Consider the following 18,622-nt stretch of genomic DNA (forward strand, 5'->3'; position numbering starts at 1 on the left):
AAAAGAATTGGAAATACTCCCCACGCACGTGAATTCTGACCCATAGATCTGGACAGGTGGCTACTAAATCGGACGGATGTGGATCATTCTTTTTTATTACCTTAAGATGTATTATTAGTAGATACTTTTCCTATTACTAATAACTTAAAATTTTGACTAACAATTTATAATGGATGAGAATTTAGAATTAATCAATTTATAAATTTTACTAATAACTTTATATAGTTCTATAACTTGCAAATAAATTGGTTCAATTCACACATAATTAAACTAATAACTTGACGGATTGTTGACATGGGTGGTGTTTAGTAATAAAAACATAACTTTTGGGTGGTTTCTTTAAAAGTCAACTATAAGGGGTTGTTTATTGCAAAAATCGATATATAACGGGTGATTTACTGTAAAAACCTCATATATATATAGCAAGAGAAGACTTCAAGGGAATTGAGTCTTATGGAAAATATTTATAACAAGAGAAGACTCCAAGGGAATTTAGTCTTATAGAAAATATTTATACCAAGAGAAGACTCCAACGAAACTGAGTCTTATAGGAACTATTTATATAATATAAATATGTTTATCTGTGTGGGAATATTTTACGTATTTCACAACAACAGTTTTATAAACAACCTCCCACGAATAAATGGGTCAACGACCAACCTCACCGTATACGTGTTATGCGAATTCAGATTGGAAAGATGACTTACTTAACCAGGAGGCCATACAATTTTCCATGTTGTACTAATTGTCCGGAATGCATTAATTAGACACATGAGTGCTCTTTATCTTTCTTACTTCCAAACAATCATTATGTTGAAGTTTTTAATAATGTCTCGCAATGAGAACGAATGGAATCATCCCGATTGTCGGCACTAGCTAAGTGCACCACCACTTATATCAGCATATAAGGGTACGGTCATGACCAAAAGATATTAGGGCACATCCTCCTAATACCAAGTTATAAAGAAACAACTAGACCTCGCAAGGTACATATTGTTCCTACGAATACTCGTACTAACTACATATTTATATCCACAACATAATTCATCTATCACCCTAAGGCAATAATGTGCATATATATAATAAGTGTAGCCACTATATGCTTACAACCTAAATATGATACTCATTTTAGGTTTATAATTAATGTTCACAACACACAAGAAAGTAACTTTATCCCAACTTAATATAACAACTGATTCATTGTTAATTAAGAAAAATATGGAATAAATTAAATAATCAGAAGAACCGCCACTTGCCTTAGATAGGAAGATATTGATACCTATCGAACGGAGAAATGGTTCCTAGTTGACGGGCTTGATTTCTGAACGAATCGATTGACGGGATGTATAAACATATGTATATATAATATATTATATTAGAATATTTGTTTGTAGACTCAAAAGAATAATTAATGGCATAATACTTAGAGTATTACCAAAACCCCGAATATAATTTGGCGGAATAGATGTTGGTGCACATCTAAGTTAGAACTGCTCATTCAAGGCTCAAACAAAGACGGAATCGGACATGGTTGGTACCGTTGGCTTTGTATCGAAACGAGCTATAATTTAAAATCAAGAAATCCAAAAAAGATGAATTATATTCTCTGGAAAATCCGAAAACCGTGACCACTTACTGATCACGTCAGAAACAGTTGTTGAACTGCATGATGAACTTCGAAGAGATCATTTAGGGATCAAATGACAACGAAAATGAACATGGTTGGTACCGCTAACTTTTTTATAGAAATGAAATAAAATTTAACATCAAAAAATCAATAAAAGATGAACTATAGACTCGAGAAAAGGGAAAACCGTGAGCACTTACTATTCACGCCGGAAATTAGAGGCTGGGTTGCGCAATGAACTTCGAATATCTCGTTCAGGGGTCAAATCACGACAAAACTGGAAGAGATTGGTATCATTGGATTTGTATCGAGTCTAAATAAAATTTAGACTCAATAATCTTAGAAAAAGGTTGACGAGAAGTTCATAAATACAGAGAAAACTGAAGTGGCCGAAAAATCAGAGTGTAAGGACGATTTACAATCTTCGGAGTTGAATTAATATCATTCGGAAACGAAATTGGATAATTCAAGAGTCGATATCCAATAATTTGAGTAAGAGGGATTCAAATTTGTGGTCAAAACAAGTAAATAAAGGCTTGAACTAGAGTAACTGAAAGGATTTCAGATTCGGGTTCAAAGTGAAAGTGAGGAAGAAACTCCTTACTTATAGAACAATGGTGATGATGAAGATGCATGATGAAGAGATAAGAATGAATTAACTCTAACATGGAAAAGACAAAGAATAGGCTGCAATTGTTGGTCTATGAGGAAGAGGAGGAGACCTACAAATAGTTGATGGAAATGATGAAGATGGTGATTTACCATAGATTTCTCAAATCTGAAAATAAATTACCTTGTAGGAAAATGTCAACTTTCAATTTAATTATAGGTCTTTTCAAGGTGTTTTTAAAAGTAAGAAAATTCCTTGAAGATATAATTAAAGTTTAATATATACCGAATTAGTGTTCTAAAAAACGCTAGGCGGGTGCTAAGCGGTGAGGGGGGGCCTAACGCCTAGGCAGGGCCTAGGCGGATCAATATTATAACACTTATTTTTATTTTTTAATTTAATTTCCTTATATGAAAAACTAAATCAAAATATATTGATTCGTGATTTTCATAGTGATTCATAATTTAACTATGTAACTTTAATATAAGCATATAATTTGCTAATTAATCGTCCAAAATTCATTGACTTTATTGTATTCTTCATAAAGAAGATCTACAAGACCACAACAAGCAAAAATTCTACAGTTTTCAACACATGTTTCAATGTAAGTAATATTAAATAATTATTCATAAGTCATAGTCGTAGTCGTATGCTCTTAGCGGACGTTGGTTGCAGTACAAGGGCGAGGGACAGGGAGATCCGAACAAGGGTGAGAGGTCGGACGAGAGGTGAGGTGAGGTGAGAGGCGGCCGGTGAGATGAGAGATGACGGCAGGCAAAGATGGAGGTGGGTGGTAGTAGGGACGACAAAGTTCTCAGTTGAGATTGAGAGGGGTGAGAGGTGAGATACGGAGGCGTGGGACGAACGAGAGGGTGGGATTGATTTTTAACTTTTAACCTAAATAATAACGCATACCCCTTTCAAAAAAAATAATGCACACCCCCGCCTAGAAAAAATCGTAACGCCTAGGCGGGCGGTTTTTTTCCACCGCCTAGCAAAAAAGGACTAGCACCTAGTCGGAACGTTAGGGTGTCGCCTAGCACCTAGGCGGGTCTTTTAGAACACTGTACCGAATTAAGTATCAACTTAATTATTAAGGTATAAAAGAGAGGGTTATTACATATTGATCCCAAATAAAGAACTCAGACTCAGTTGGTCTTATTCTCATATTAGTCTTTGACTAAGTACAATGATAAGAAATCTCGCCTCATACTTGTTTCATTCGTCGACTAAGGCCTCTAACTCCCTTATTGAACTCAAATAGAGAACATAGGCACATTTGTTCTAGATGAAGTTTATTATCGTATTAGTCTTCGACTAATGACATTGATAAAGTTACTCGAGTCATACTTGTTCCATTCAACGGCTAAGAAGGTGTACCTCTAACCATCTTATTGGCCCAAATAGAGAACCTAGGCACATTTGGTCCGAATAAAGCTTATTTTCGTATTAGTCATAGATAAGTATGTAAAATGATAATGAGTCTCAACTCATATTTATTTCATCCTTCAATTAAGAAGGTATATTGTGCCTCTAACTCTCTAGTTGGGCCAACATAGATAACCTAGGCCTATTTGCTCCAAATAAAGCTTATTCTCATACTAATATTTGACTAGTTACAATGATAAAGACTCTCGACTCATACTTGTTTCATCCATCGACTAAGAAAGTGTATTGTGTCTCTTAACTCTCTTATTTGGCCCAAATAGAGAACCTAGGCTCATTTGGTCTGAATGAAGCTTATTCTCGTATTAGTCTTTGACTAAGTACAATGATAAGGAGTCTCGGCTCATACTTGTTTCATCCACCGATTAAGAAGGTGTGTTGAGCCTCTAACTCTCTTATTGGGCCCAAATAGATAGCATAGGCCCATTTGGTACGAATGAATCTTATTCTCATATTAGTCTTTGACTAATGACATTGATAAGGACTCTTCAATCATACTTGTCCTATTCATCTACTAACAAGGTGTATTGGGCCTCTAACTCACTAATGGGGCCCAAACTATACTTATTCGAAGACTAATACTAGAATAACAAGAGAGTTAGAGGATCAATAAACCTTCGTAGTTGATAAATTGAACAAGTATGAGTTGAGTCTCCTTATCAATGTCATTAGTGAAAGACTAATACAAGAATAAGCTTCATTTAGACCAAACAGACCTAGGTTATCTATTTCGGCCCAATAAGAGAGTTAGAAGCCCAATACACCTTCTTAACCCATAGATTGAACAAGTATGATCCGAGACTCCTTATCATTGTACTTAGTCGAAGACTAATACGAGAATAAGTTTCATTTGAAGCAAATGAACCTAGGTTCTCTTTTTAGGCTCAATAAGAGAGTTAGTTGCCCAATATGCCTTCTTAGTCGATGGATGAAGCAAGTATGAGTTAAGAGTCCTTATCAATATCATTAGTCAAAATCTAATACAATAATAAGCTTCATTTCGTCCAAATGGACCTAGGTTATCTATTTGGGCTCAATAAGAGAGTTAGAGGCTCAATACACCTTCTTAATCGATAGATGAAACAGGTATGAGCCGAGACTCCTTATCATTGTACTTAGTCAAAGACTAAAACAAGAATAAGCTTCACCCGGACCAAATGGATCTATTTGGCCCAATTAGAGAGTTAGAGGCTCAATACACCTTCTTAGTCAATGGATGAAAGCTCTTCCTATATAGAAAATTTTGGTGTCCATATAGCAAATCTGGGGGTGTCATTTTGGTATCCATATGGCAAAAAAATTTGTTGCATGTAGCATCTTTCTAGTTTTATTGTCATGCTTTACAACTAAATATATTAGAACGGACATTTGCTTGATCTTAAAATATTAATTGTATATTTTTTATCATTCAATTTAATCGAAAAGCCTAAATTTGTATTATTAAAAAACGGCCCAGTCTGTGAACGAATTATCCAAATATTTGTATCCGGGTCCAAATTGATCTGAATCGTCCGGTGGACATCATTTAATTTGTCCAAAACCTAAATTAGTCCGGTCGAAAATTATCCGATAAATCCGTTCTTGTCCTAAACTTCATATCCAACACGGTCCGATATAGACCGATTTAAATTATAATAATATCTCGATCCGAACCCAAATTGATCCAAATCCGATTTATCTAACCTGAATCCAATCTGATCCGTCCGATTGACAACCCTAGGCATATAGGATACAAACATCATAAAGTACTAGAAAAAGGTAGTGAAAGAAATTTGGCTAGCGAATCTGTGAAAGTTGTTAAAAACACAGCCAGAAACCTTACAACAGTGTAGTATGAATTTTCTCTACATCAAAACTTAAACATTTATGAACCATGATTGTTCAAAACCTTGTGTTCCGTTCAATCTCCGTCCCAGGGGGGGAAAACTTGTACAATTATCCTCCCAACATTCATTGATCCATTCAAGTTAGATTCCTCTAGATTCTGTCACTGCAAAACCTTAGTTTCAGCAATTAAAAGCACCTGAAAACCAGTTCTAGATACTGTTTTTTGATCCTGTCAGCCCCATTCCTTGACTTAAAAGCTCTGCATGTGCAAACTCCTCTTCATACTCATCTGGATATTTCATCCTATAAAACTCAAGCTCAGCCTCCATATCCTGCATTTCCTTCTCCCTTTCAGCAAGAAGATCATTTGTGTTCTCCAATGCTTCTAAATCATGTTCAGCTTGTTCTTCCATCATCCTCAAATATTGCTGTGCATCCATGTTGAGTACTGCCTTTTCCTCTTGCAGTTTCGTTATCATTGCCATTGCTTGATTCGCTGCCTCTGCTGCTGCATTTCTCTCTTCTTCTAGCTCGGTTTGGAGTCTTTCTATGTACTCTTGGCTTTCCTCTATCTGTTTCCTTAGCTCGGTTTCGTCTCCTTTTATCTTCTTTTCTGGTGATGAAGATTTTTTGTCCTTCAATGGCAAGCGAAATGGTGCTTCATCATCTTCAAGTGATTGTTGTGTTTGTGTCTGAGTTTGTGTATGGAAATTAGTCATTGTTATGCCATCTTTCTTGTCATCATAGTCTTCTCCTTGTCCATTCTTGGGAGTTATAAGATCAAAAGCTTCCCATGTTTCGGATTCGCCATTTACCTTGTCCTCTTCTTTATACATCAGTATACAGAAAAGAATTTGTTAGACTTAAAACAGAGTTTACATTAAGGTCCTGTTTGGTATAACTTTCCGGAAATAAAAAGAATCTGGACCATTTTCATATCAAGATTTATGAAGTAGTGTTCTGGTATTTGCATGTCGAAACTGGGAAAAAAACAAGTGTCCCTGTCTAAGAGCATGATTATATTTGTGTTGATCAATGTCTTTAGTTCTTGAAAAAAACCTAGCACAAGAACCAAGATAATTTTCACATGATTTTTATGACGCATCCCGTTTTTTTTATTCATTTTCCTTTTATCTATTTTATAAACTCAAAGGGAGTTGCAAGCCCATCTTGTAATGTGCTCAATACTTTTACACAACTTTAATAAACAAGCAATGACGTGAAAATAGTTTAGACCTGTTTCCTTTCTATTTGTGTTTCCGAAAGTTTATACCAAACGAGGCCTAAAAGAGCACAATGGAGAATGTGACTTACTCTTATTTAACGGCGTTGTAGGTGCTTCAATGATTCCTCTTGATGAGTTCAAATTTTGGCCCAATGAAGGACCATTCTCATTAGAACTTACTTCACATTGAGCTTGTTGTGTATTGGTTGGGGAAATGACTTTCTTGGTCTTAAATCTCTCCTCAAACTGCTTCTTAAACGAAAAACCGGCACCTTGTTCACATTGATCACGATCAAATGAGACCTTCACCTTACTATTTCCACCTTCAACAATGGAGTTAGACTCAGCCACACTGAAAAATAGCCTCTCTCTAGCCTTCAACACAGCATTTCCCCGGTTCAGAAGCCTCTGATTCGGCGTAGTAGGCAAAGGAATATTATCCGGTTTAGAACATCTTGATCCAAAAGACTGTGATTTAACCAATCTATGTACATTAGGCCTACACCTCCATTGCTTATTACAACAAGAACAGGACTTAACACTAACAAATCCATGGAAAAAATCCATATCAGAAACTGGGCTTCTAAGCCCATCAAGCCCCAATTTCCCTATCAAGAACTTGTATATCTCCGGACTCGAATCCTTTTTGGTGGCGAAAGATAATAGACATTCTTCACAAACATCATGAACATCAGCTAGGCTGCCATGGTTATGGCAGAAGACTAGAGATGAAAGCTTAGAACGGTGTTCGTTACAGATCAAATCTTTGTAGAAATCAAGCTTTTCATTGCCGAATATATGATCTAGCCTTGAACATAGCATGCAAGGTAATTGGAGGTTGCAGTACTTGGCGAACTTTTTTAGGAAGTAGAGGTAAACGGCGTCTACTAGTATGAAGAAGATGAGTAGCCATTCACAGGCTACTGATTTCAATAAGATTATACATCCTCTCAAATCATTGTCTACTTCAACATGGAAGGTCTGTTTTCCAGGCATCCTGAAAACAATGTCAAAAAAATTGACCACAAAATGCAAGAAAATGGAAATTCAGCTTAGATAATAGGGATCTGAAACGGGCTACCAAATCATATGATCTATTGCAGGAAAATTCTAACCGTACACATTATTCATAACAGATAAACATGGACCCAGATCCCAGAATTGATCAAAATGCAACAACGAAAATGCAATATGGGTAATATACCTTATTTGGGTCAAACATGCGAAATCAATGGCAGAAAAGTTACTCTGATCAGAATCAGAAAAAGGGTCAACATGCCAACAGAATGCAGGTTGCAATTGGATTTCAGAAGAAAGGTAATAATGAGTCTATGCAGAGAAGAAAAGAGAAATGAAGTACCTGATTCTGGTGTTGTTTTGCGAAGTGGAGGAAGAAAGAGCGAAAAATGGTGGCATTATGACCTGAAAACTAGGAATAGAAAGTTTGATTAGTGCAAGGAATCAGATTTCTCAACGAAGAGAAGACCAAGCCAAGGACGCTTTTTTCTTCCAACATAATCGAATTTCCGTTGAAAAACCAACAAATGAGTGGTGCTACTCCTAATTAAGGGGAACGAAATTAATATACTCCATGTAATTCAGTTTTTTCTCCCTCTTTCTGTTTTTTTTTTCTTACTTCTCATCTATCTGATGCCTTGCTGTTTTGCTAATTTTAGCAAAAAGTATAAGTTGATAAAAGTATTATAGATATATAAACCATTTAAATAAATATTAAAATATCTAATTGCAAAAAATAGGTAGTGAACTTGTGAAATGTGCCTATTTCTGTTGGAACTTTGATCTACAGTTTCCATTTGGGCATTGCCCTAAGATTTTGGGATTGTCATGTTGCGTTTTCAGACCAAGATTGCGGCTCTGAAATCCATTGGTTCCTCTTCTTCCTCAACTTCTCCTCATCAGCTTCTTCTAAAGAGAGTTCAACGCACTTCTTCTGCTTCCTACAAAGGTAATTTTCACAACCTCTCCTCGCTAATTTCCCCCAAATCGGCCTCCCCAATATCTAATCATAAAAGGCACTCGCCAAATCTTTGCCAGATTCTGCTAATTCGCTCCAATTTGATGCTAATCAAGCGAAATGCTGCTCTAATGGCTCGATACAACCGGATTCCCTGCCAACCACTTCATCTCTCATTCATTCTTTGAGTAAACTTGTGAAGAACAAGAATTACCCAGAAGCTATATACTGCTACAAGAACTTTGCTTCTTCTTCTGAATGGCCCTCAAATTTCTTCATTTTGAACATCTTGCTAAACTCTTACTGCAATCTGAAGCTGGCGAGTGGTTGTGGGTTTTCAGTATTTGGGTTAATTTTGAAGAAAGGATTTACCCCAAACACAATCACATTCACATCTTTGTTAAAGGGTTTGTGTTTAGAGGAGAAAATCGGTGAAGCATCGAAGCTGTTCAAGAAAATGACTCAATTAGGGTTTAACCCAAATGTGATTACTTATACTACTCTAATCACTGGCCTCTGTAATGCCGGAAACTCAACAGCAGCACTTGATTTACACAGAGAAATGCTGAATGGTAAACTTGGTTTCGGTCCCACACTAGTTTCCTATGGTAGTCTAATTGATGGTGTTTGTAAAGCTGGGCTTATGATTAAAGCCAAGGAATTGCTGTTGGAGATGAAAAGTAGGGGAATTTGTCCGAATGTGGTTGTTTATACTTCATTGATTAATGGATTGTGCTTGTCTGGGAGATGGGTAGAAGCTAAATTGATCTACCGTGAAATGGTTGATGATGGAGTTCAAGCGAATGCCATGACATTGCATTCGATTCTGAGTAGTCTCTGCAAGCAAGGGAAAGGGAATAGAGCAAGTGAGTTGATTGCACGAGGCGGTGATCCTAATGATCTAGTTCATAAGATTTTGATGGAGATTAAAGAGAATTGAAAATTTCGGAAGATGGAAAAAAGATCGCTTAGGAGATGGAAGAGAGTTCATAGCTGTGGCAAAAGTTTTGCAAGATGTAGCAATCTAAGGTGTATCTTGTGCTGATGTATTAAAAGATGTATATGGAAGATAGTGAGAATAGTGAAATAGGACTGTTTTCTGTTGTTAATTCTCATGCCAAGAACGAGAAGAACAAAGAATCTGGTATGATTTTGGAAGGTGTAACAAGGTGTTTAGTCAACCAATTAGATTTTCTACTGGTGTTAATGTCATGGTTAGTTTTTTATTTGTATTCTTTTGGAAATACAAGGTCAGAGACTCAGAATGTCCTCTGTTAACACAAACTTTTAATTACTGCTACTCCCTCCGTCCCATAATCATCTTCCCATTTCTTTTTCTGTCACTATTCATACCCGTAGAGAATCTTCTCGATTTCTCTCAATATATATGGAAAAACATAGTCATGGGTGGTCTTGTTTTATTCGTCTCAACGAGTACTTTAATAATATCAAAAATTTATATTTTTAACTAATGTATATTTGGAGATATTTACGATAGAAAACTCGTCTCGACAAATGCGCAAAAAGAAATGGGAAGATCATTGTGGGACGGATGGAGTAGTATTTAGGTTGACTTTTATCTACTAATTTTACTATTTTTAGCACTTGTAAAATTTTCAACTTCAGTTTCCGCCAAAATCCACATGACACCTGGATAATCTCTCATTATAAAAGTTCAATTTATAAAATATCGTTAGGCTCTTTAGGCCCAATAAAGCTTCAGCATTGTGGGCCTAATACAAAGAGTAATATGTTTGGGCACTCATTATCCAATCAGAGTCACTTTCACAACTCACAAGTAGAAGACTCAGTTTACCATCATACTCAATTACAATTATACGCTTACTAAATCTCAGCTTCATGGTACTCTTAACTAAATCTTGTAACTTACGTTAAAAAAAACAATTCTTGTATTTTTGTAAGGAGAGGCAGCATTTGCTCACACTTTACCACCTACGTCGTCTAAAAGCAAGAATAATTTCTACTCGTCGAACTAGTTAACAAATGAATATCTGAAGAAAAATCAAAAGTAAGAGAAGTTAATTACCAACATCGTACTTTGCCTCCTAGTAAAAGTGAGAAAAATGGATGAACCAACCTCTACTAATAAAGCTCTGACAAACTAACACCAATCTTCAAGATTGCAACCTTACTAACAAGTTAAAACTAATTCAATTTTCTACTCGTTTCAACTTTCCAACCTTACTAACAAGGTAGCAATAGGTAATATGTAGGTAAGATCTAATCTTAATATGTGATCTAGCTCAGTAGCTGTAGCTTCCTATTTTCACTAAACACCGATTCAATTAAGGTGGCGTTTGGTTAGAATGTGATGATAGTCTGAGTAAGCAAGCATGACAAAAAGTAGATCAAAGAAATAATAAAAGTAAAACATGCCTTGCAAGGCCCTCAATTGTTCCTCATCAAATTCCAACCAATCATCCATTATAACAAGCAAAAAAATAGCACTTTGGTTAAGTGGGTCTTCTCAACAAACAAACCAAACTCCCCATTCCTCTATTAACACCTTTTCTAATTCAAATCACTCCCTAAATGATCAAACAATAACCCATGTGAACAACATCACAAAAAAGGTCTCCCAACATTATTGCTGATTTATTAGGTCAATCATTCACAAATCTGCAGACAAGATAATGGGGAAAACAAGGGAATCTGCACTGGTCCCTCTCCTGAAAAAACATCTATATATAGAATTTGGCTCTGTTCAGGAGTGGAGAAAAAATCATCTCCCTAAAATGTAATATCCCCTCTAAAAGAGGATAACATAACATGCATGATATATTCATATCTTTACCTCAAATGATGCAGCAACCAACAAACTTGCCAAACAAAGATATTACATTTGCAAATTAACACATTCAACCTAGGAGTTTTTTTCTCGTCTAGAAGAGAACAAAGATAATATAAAACCCACCCAATTTTTTCTTCATCTATTCTTCTTCCACAATGCCGTTTTTTTTACCCAAACAACAGAAAGACTAATCCTGAAATCCCAAAACTACTAAAAATCTATTTGCCGATTATCAAGCAACTTACTTTCACCGAAAGCTATGTACAGGAAATCAGATGAAGTCATCCCTAGTACACCTAACCAGTTCTTAGAGCTGCAAATACAAATCATACATTGGCTGATTGTGAAGGAAGACGAGGATGACTGTGTTCTCCTTCATACGTTACAATTAGCATTGCTGGATCATCTAAACACCTTTTCTACGGCTTTCTTGCTGGGCACCCTCTCACACTGCTGCATTTATAGTAACCCCTGCAAATATGATTGTTTGTGGACAAAATGATTTCCCCACCATACCTCAAATAAGTATCACAAAAATGGAATGACAAAACATGCTCAGAATAGGTATAAAAAAGGGTATAGCATCAACTTACAAAAAGCCATAAATGTTCCATTAAAAATCAGGAAGCCTTTATCGAAGAATTTCTCACTTTGGTGACCATATATTTATTCCAGCATAAAACATAGCACATATTGTTCAGAATAGAGCTGGAAAAGGCAAGGATTCTCTACTTTAACTAAGCACCGATTGTTTAACTATAACTTTTAAACTAAGAATCAATAATTATTTACCTCGGGTGAGGTGAACCTTTAATTGGCTTCTGTCCGTACTTCCTCCATGAATACTCGTCCGGTGGGATATCGGCAACCTTGTTACTTATGGCAGGAACCTTAATCGATCTCTTAATCCTATGTTTCCTGCATAACAAAATTGCACACAAAAATTTATCCAATGTTTCTTAGATAAAGTTGAAGGTTAGATCATTAATCTTTTATGTCTTAAACCTTTTCTTGGAGCAATGACATCTTCCACTACTCCCACATCTCATCATTCCATTTGCCCTCTTAAAGTACATTTCTTTCTATGTTGACTCAAATTCTGATCAGAAGATTGTGTTGCCCCTAATTAAGCTAAACCCATTTCCATGATCGAAGTTAGCCACACTTCCATCCAAACTCAATGAAGATATAAAAGACCGAGTAGATGACATAGTAGGAGTGCAAGTAGAGCTGTCAAAGTTTAGATTCATTCCACCATTGTTCTTTTGATACCAAATCTCAGCTGGATTTTTCAACGGCTGCCCTTGAAGCATTAGCCTCTGATCTTGCTGTTTCTGCATTAACTGGTAATGAGGGGGTTGAACCAGAGATTTTCACTTGAGCTCAATCGAGAGATGGGTAATTGCTCAAATACAGAGAGGATTTTCCAGTTGCTGAACGTTTTCTTGATTTCTAGACTCAATTAAGCTTGTTTGTAGAAGTTGCAGAGGCTGTTTAGTTGACTCGTCAGGCGTAGAACTAATGGGCTTTCAAGGAAGAGGTTTTGGGGAAAAGGGGGCCTGAATTTCGTCGACCTAAACCTGGCATTGCCTATACCATTGTTGAGAAGAGTCACCACCCTCTTGAATTTGGTCACTGATTGGTCAGTTTCCGCCATTAAAGCTCTCTGTTGAGCTTGATCTTGAGGTTGGGATAAGATGCTAAGTACCCCTATGGCAGCTCTCAACAGCTGCTCTATTAGCTTCTTCAATTCTCTCCATCTTATAGCACTAATCAACCAATTGTTGGGAACCCTAAAATACTGCTTCTAACCCAACAGGCAAAGAGTGCATCACAAAGAAAAGATTTTTGTAACTGCATAGAAATCGAACACCCACAAAAATAAAGGACATAAGTTGTATACACTAGCTAACAAAAACAGAAAGAGATCAAGCTTAGAACCCTCCAAATTTCAGCTGAAAGAACATACCTTTTGGCTATGGAGTTAACAGGAGTTGAGACCCTTTTTGCAGTGAAACCCTAGATTCTGTTGCTTGAAGTCATCCATGGCTATGGCTTTGAAATCTGAAAGATTTGGGAGGTGTGAACGACAAGACTTTTTTGGCTTAGCTACACTCTTCACGCGGCCAAAAGAAAAGAAAACTCACTGTAACAGCTCTTTGATTTATCTCTTCAATCTAGCTTTTGCTTTTGAATTGCTACTTCCGTCCCATAATGTTCTTCTCATTTCTTTTGGGCTCATTTACTGAGAAACATTTTATGTTCTAAATATCTTTAAATATATGTCATCAAAAATCGTAAAATTATATGTGGTTAAAGTACTCGTTAAGACGAATAAAACAAGATTACACATGATTATATTTTTCCATATACATTGAGAGAAATAGAGAAGATTCTCTACGAAGATGAATAGTGCTAAGAAATGAAATGGGAAGAAGATTATGGGACGGAGGGAGTAGCACTGAGTGTCTGAGTCCCATCGGCCTCAAAACCAATGAAAAGGAATATAATTTGGGAGGAAAACAAAAACATAGGTCCTATAGTTGGAGAGAGAGGAAAAGGTTGCAAAATTCAACTCAAACTGAAAAATGGAAAAATGGAAAAAAAGAAAAGAAAAATGAGGATGGAGGGAGGAACAGAACAAGGGCAGACTAGTGTGGAAGAAAGCAGATGTGATCATTTAAATAATTGGATAATATTGGGCGCTCAAACAAAATATGAATATTTTTGGAGAATAAAGTATCTCCAGTCCATTTAATTAGTCTACTTTACACTTTATATGTAACTTGATTACTAGTAGAAATTATTTTCAGAAAAATAAATATTGTAAATGTTAGAAGAGAATTAGTAAGAACAACTTCCAATCAATTGGAGAGCCTACATTACTTAATATCTTATATATAAAGAGAATATGTGCTAAAATTAAATTTGTGTGGTGGTATGCAAAGCTTTAAAAATTACCCATTCCGTCCATGTTTATAGTTGTTATCTTTCCTAACGTATCAAAAAAATATTTTTATTTTAAAAAATCTTTGTAATATTTTTTATTTTTTTTAACACAGATTTTCTCTTCACCTAATACATTTTCTCTTTTTTTAATTCACTTTCTATTTATCCAATAATATGTCATTAATATCTTTTCTCTATCTCTCTTCTCCCTTATAAATACATATTGATATTTCTTAAATATTGTGCAAACTATAATATGGAACTACATATAGGAACGGAAGGAGTACTATACAAAGAATAAATATATGTAGAATATTTAATTACAATAACTTATCTTAATAGATATTTTTAAATTCTAATTATGAATATTGAGTAATATTTAAAAAAGATTGAGTTATTTACACTTCTCAACTTTTTATAAATTTTTATTTTTCAAATGTATAATTTTATATTAATAAATATTTTGTATTCCCTATTTAGATATTAATTTTATAAATTTATATTTATTATCCTAATTTCTTATAAAGAGTCTATTAATAAAGTTCATTTCTCCACTATATTTCCAAGTGGTGACAATGCATGGTAGGTTAATGTCCCACTCTTAATCCCAGTACTAAAATATTTCTTACGTTTACTCAAACTGGACACGAAATTGTTTTTTATATTTAGATGGGGAAACTATGATTATAATTGATATTAAACATTTTATTATTAAATAAGGAATTTTAATTAGGAAAAGTGTTAGGTGCAAACAAATCTTACGGTATAAAATGAGAAGAAAAAATGCATGTCGGAGGTCCAAAAATACATGTCAGAGGTACAAAAATGCATGCCAATGGAAATGCATGTCGGAGGCCCAAAAATGCATCTCAATTAAATTGCACGCCGGATACCCTTTTAAGCATTTATATTTGACATTATTTTTTAACACATTAGCATGTACTTTTAGTAATCGTGCATTTTTCGCACATAAGCGTGCACTCTCAACACATAAACTTGTATTTTGATTAAAAATGAAAGTGCATTCTTATGTGAGAAAAATGCATGGTTATGTGAAAAAATGCATGCTAATGTGTTAAAACTGCATGCAAAATATACATGCATAAAAAGGTCTCCAACATGCATTTTTGTTAACATGCATTTTTTGGCCCCCGATATGCATTTTTGGGCTTCCGGCTCGCATTTTCTGGAAATGGTCGACGAGTTAGATTTATTCTCATCTTACACCATAAGAGTTGTTTGCACCCGAACCGCATCCTTTCAATTATTATATCATAATTCGATATTGCGTGCGCGCGAATAAACTAATATTACAAAACATATTTAGAACTTGAAAACGAAATATTGACTTTGGGTGCAATTGCAAACAACATCATCCCTACCCCATCAAACTCAAGGACCCTTCTAAAGTTCAAACATAAACTCTACAGAATTTATGACGATCAAGTGCCGTTTTGTTCTTAAGCGATGTTTTGCACCGGGGAAAACATTTGTATACTTCAGCACAAGCATGATGAAATAAATCAAGCACTTAAATATTTAAAGTATAAAATATTTTTAAATATTGTAGATATTACTTTCATATCAGATAAATTCCCTGGGTAATGAATAATTCACATCTTTTTTACATATAAAGTTTCAAATGTTTTTATTTTTATTTTTCATCACAACAGATTTTTGAATGATATTAAATTTATAACATACATCAAATACTATCAATACAAAACATGTATTGATAAATTTTTCTTAAAAGAGAAAAGACTATACTATAGATTGACCAAAAGATAAAAGTACATACATATGTTAATAATACCAACCCTGCCTCTCACTAGAGTTGCAGAAGCAACTTTCAAGTCGATCAAGTAAAACAAAATTCATGAACAACATAAAGGAATCAATAGAGTGGCTCTATAGAAATAACTCGGTTACAAATAGCACCCTTAAAGACCCACATATGGGCAAAATCCCCTAATACTAGCCCTCTCCGCCTTATATGTGCGTGCAAACAAGCTCCATACCAAACATAGCTACATATTACAAGGTTAAAAACTTATATCTCGTCCTACACAAGTATACTAAGTACACAATTGTTTACAAAGTATATAAGCCGACTCGTAGTCCACTCCTCATTGTATTTCCACGAGAAACCAACCCCATATTTATACATGAGTGTTTCTCATGGTGTGCATTTGGCCAAGCAATCACCTATATGTCATTAACTCGTCCTGCCTCTCTTGGCTGCTTTTAAGTCATTGTCAAGTGGCCTGTAGCTAAGAAAGTGAGCAACTTGACCATCTGACCAATAAATATGGATAACTTGCGGTGGCCATCCGCCTATCCTGTCAATCACATGGCATCTTGCAAGTCGTACCTCATTGCGTTGGGCGCGAACGCGTGCTTGCCATGGCCTTTATCATGACCATACAATGCCTCGGTGATTTTTTGAACTTGTCTTGTGTTAGGGTCATCAGTCACCACGCCTTGAATCCGGATCATAGGTGAGTTGTAGTAGGGTGATATACTCTTGACTGCTGAGTTGATGTAGAATTTGGTAAAATTGATGGAGGCATGTGCCAATTTGATGGAATGGAGTTGTGGATGGATTGTGGTAATGGTGAGATTGATGTGGAGAAGTTAACACGATGCTCACTCGAACAATGATGAAGGTGAAGAAAGAGAATAAGTGCGATGCTCAACAAGGTCCTTCAATGTCTTTACAAGGACGTAGAAATCAAAGAGAAATGAGAAACGCAACTTTATTTGGGTGCAAATATATCTAAATACCTTGAAATTAGTTCTACATAAAAAGTATTTATATGAGAACTTAAGGAAATCTCTCATATCCTAAAATAGTAATCCTAGAAAATAGAAACTCAAGGAAGGTTGGTCTTTTCATGCAAGAATATAAATGCAATCATATGCTAAAATCTAAATATAAAATACTACAAAATATCTATAAATAAAATGAAATAAATAAATTATGCAATAATGTAAAAATAATGATAACTATACAATAGAAATCACCATAGAAAGTCTAAAATGTATGTGGTGTGATATGAAGGATTATGTAGGTCTGAGTCACATCACTCGGTCGGCCTTCTCGCAAAAGAACACCAAGGTATGTGTATGCTCTCCCTACATCTACGTACCTCGATCACGCCTACCTCATGCTTGGCCTCCAATCCGCATCATGTGCATGCATCATACCTCATATTTTTTGCGTAGTCATAGCCAACGTTGATATGATCAACATCAGTCTTCGTGCTTGTGTCAAGCTATGTGTCTTTGGTATTCTCACACATACACGCACGTCTTTTTTAAGGTCAATGCTCTCGTACTAGCCTATGCTAAACATTTATTGTTGGATCGAACTCTTGATGGAACTAAGACTAAGCGTGACTTAGTCCCTTTAAACAAAAACAAGAGTTAATTATAATTGACACGAACTTCTCAAACCGTGAGAACCTTTGATCTTTCGATCTAGGAAAAACTCACGTTGATCTCTTCTTATCGCCTTAAAGTGGTTTGCAATTAAGACTAGAACAACACTCTATCACTCTAGTGTTTTCTCTCTTTCACTCTTGAAAGCTCTCAATTAACTCTTACAAGCAATATTCACATATCACATACTTAGCACTTAGTTTTTACAATGAGAGAATGAGAGTAAGAAGTGTTATTCTATCCTAATTATCTTCTATATTTATAGTCGAGCTATCGACTAGCTTGTCCAATTTGAGTTGGCCTAAACACGTAAGCGAGACCTCTTCAATTTGGTTGGTCAACAAGAATCACTTTCTTGATGTTGCAACAGCTACATCAACTTGCTGAACACGTGTATGGTTGTTAATCTTCTTAAAGTACAACTTGCATATTCTATATTAACACATGCTTTAATCTGGAACAAGTTGTTTCTTGATTTCACTCGCGCTTCACACTTTATTCATCAAGTCATTATCATGCGCTGTAACTTTTTCTTATTCTAGTTTTCTCTCAGATGCTTTCAGCGAGACCCTTACGTTACTCACTTCCTTAAGTGATACCCTAGCGCTTTAAGCAAGACCACTATCTTCATTTCTATAAGTCTGCAATACTTGAAACTCATAAAGATAGGTAAATAGCTAGTTTGTCTTCATCAAACTAGAAAAAAATAT

At 35.4% G+C, this 18,622-nt stretch overlaps 1 protein-coding gene across 1 annotated transcript; it reads right to left on the bottom strand.

Annotated features, from left to right (window-relative positions):
- Window positions 1-11,848: 11,848 nt before the first annotated feature.
- LOC141252134 (uncharacterized) lies at window positions 11,849-13,282 on the bottom strand. The gene is given in 7 exon segments (XM_073670470.1): window positions 11,849-11,993; window positions 12,315-12,440; window positions 12,528-12,579; window positions 12,582-12,645; window positions 12,647-13,042; window positions 13,045-13,230; window positions 13,232-13,282. Coding segments are annotated over 7 exon segments (1,020 nt in total).
- Window positions 13,283-18,622: the final 5,340 nt, after the last annotated feature.

This window comes from Phyllobates terribilis, unplaced genomic scaffold (assembly GCF_046119375.1).
Source record: "Phyllobates terribilis strain yellow unplaced genomic scaffold, ASM4611937v1 Scaffold_8240__1_contigs__length_31688, whole genome shotgun sequence".
Classification (NCBI taxonomy): domain Eukaryota; kingdom Metazoa; phylum Chordata; class Amphibia; order Anura; family Dendrobatidae; genus Phyllobates; species Phyllobates terribilis.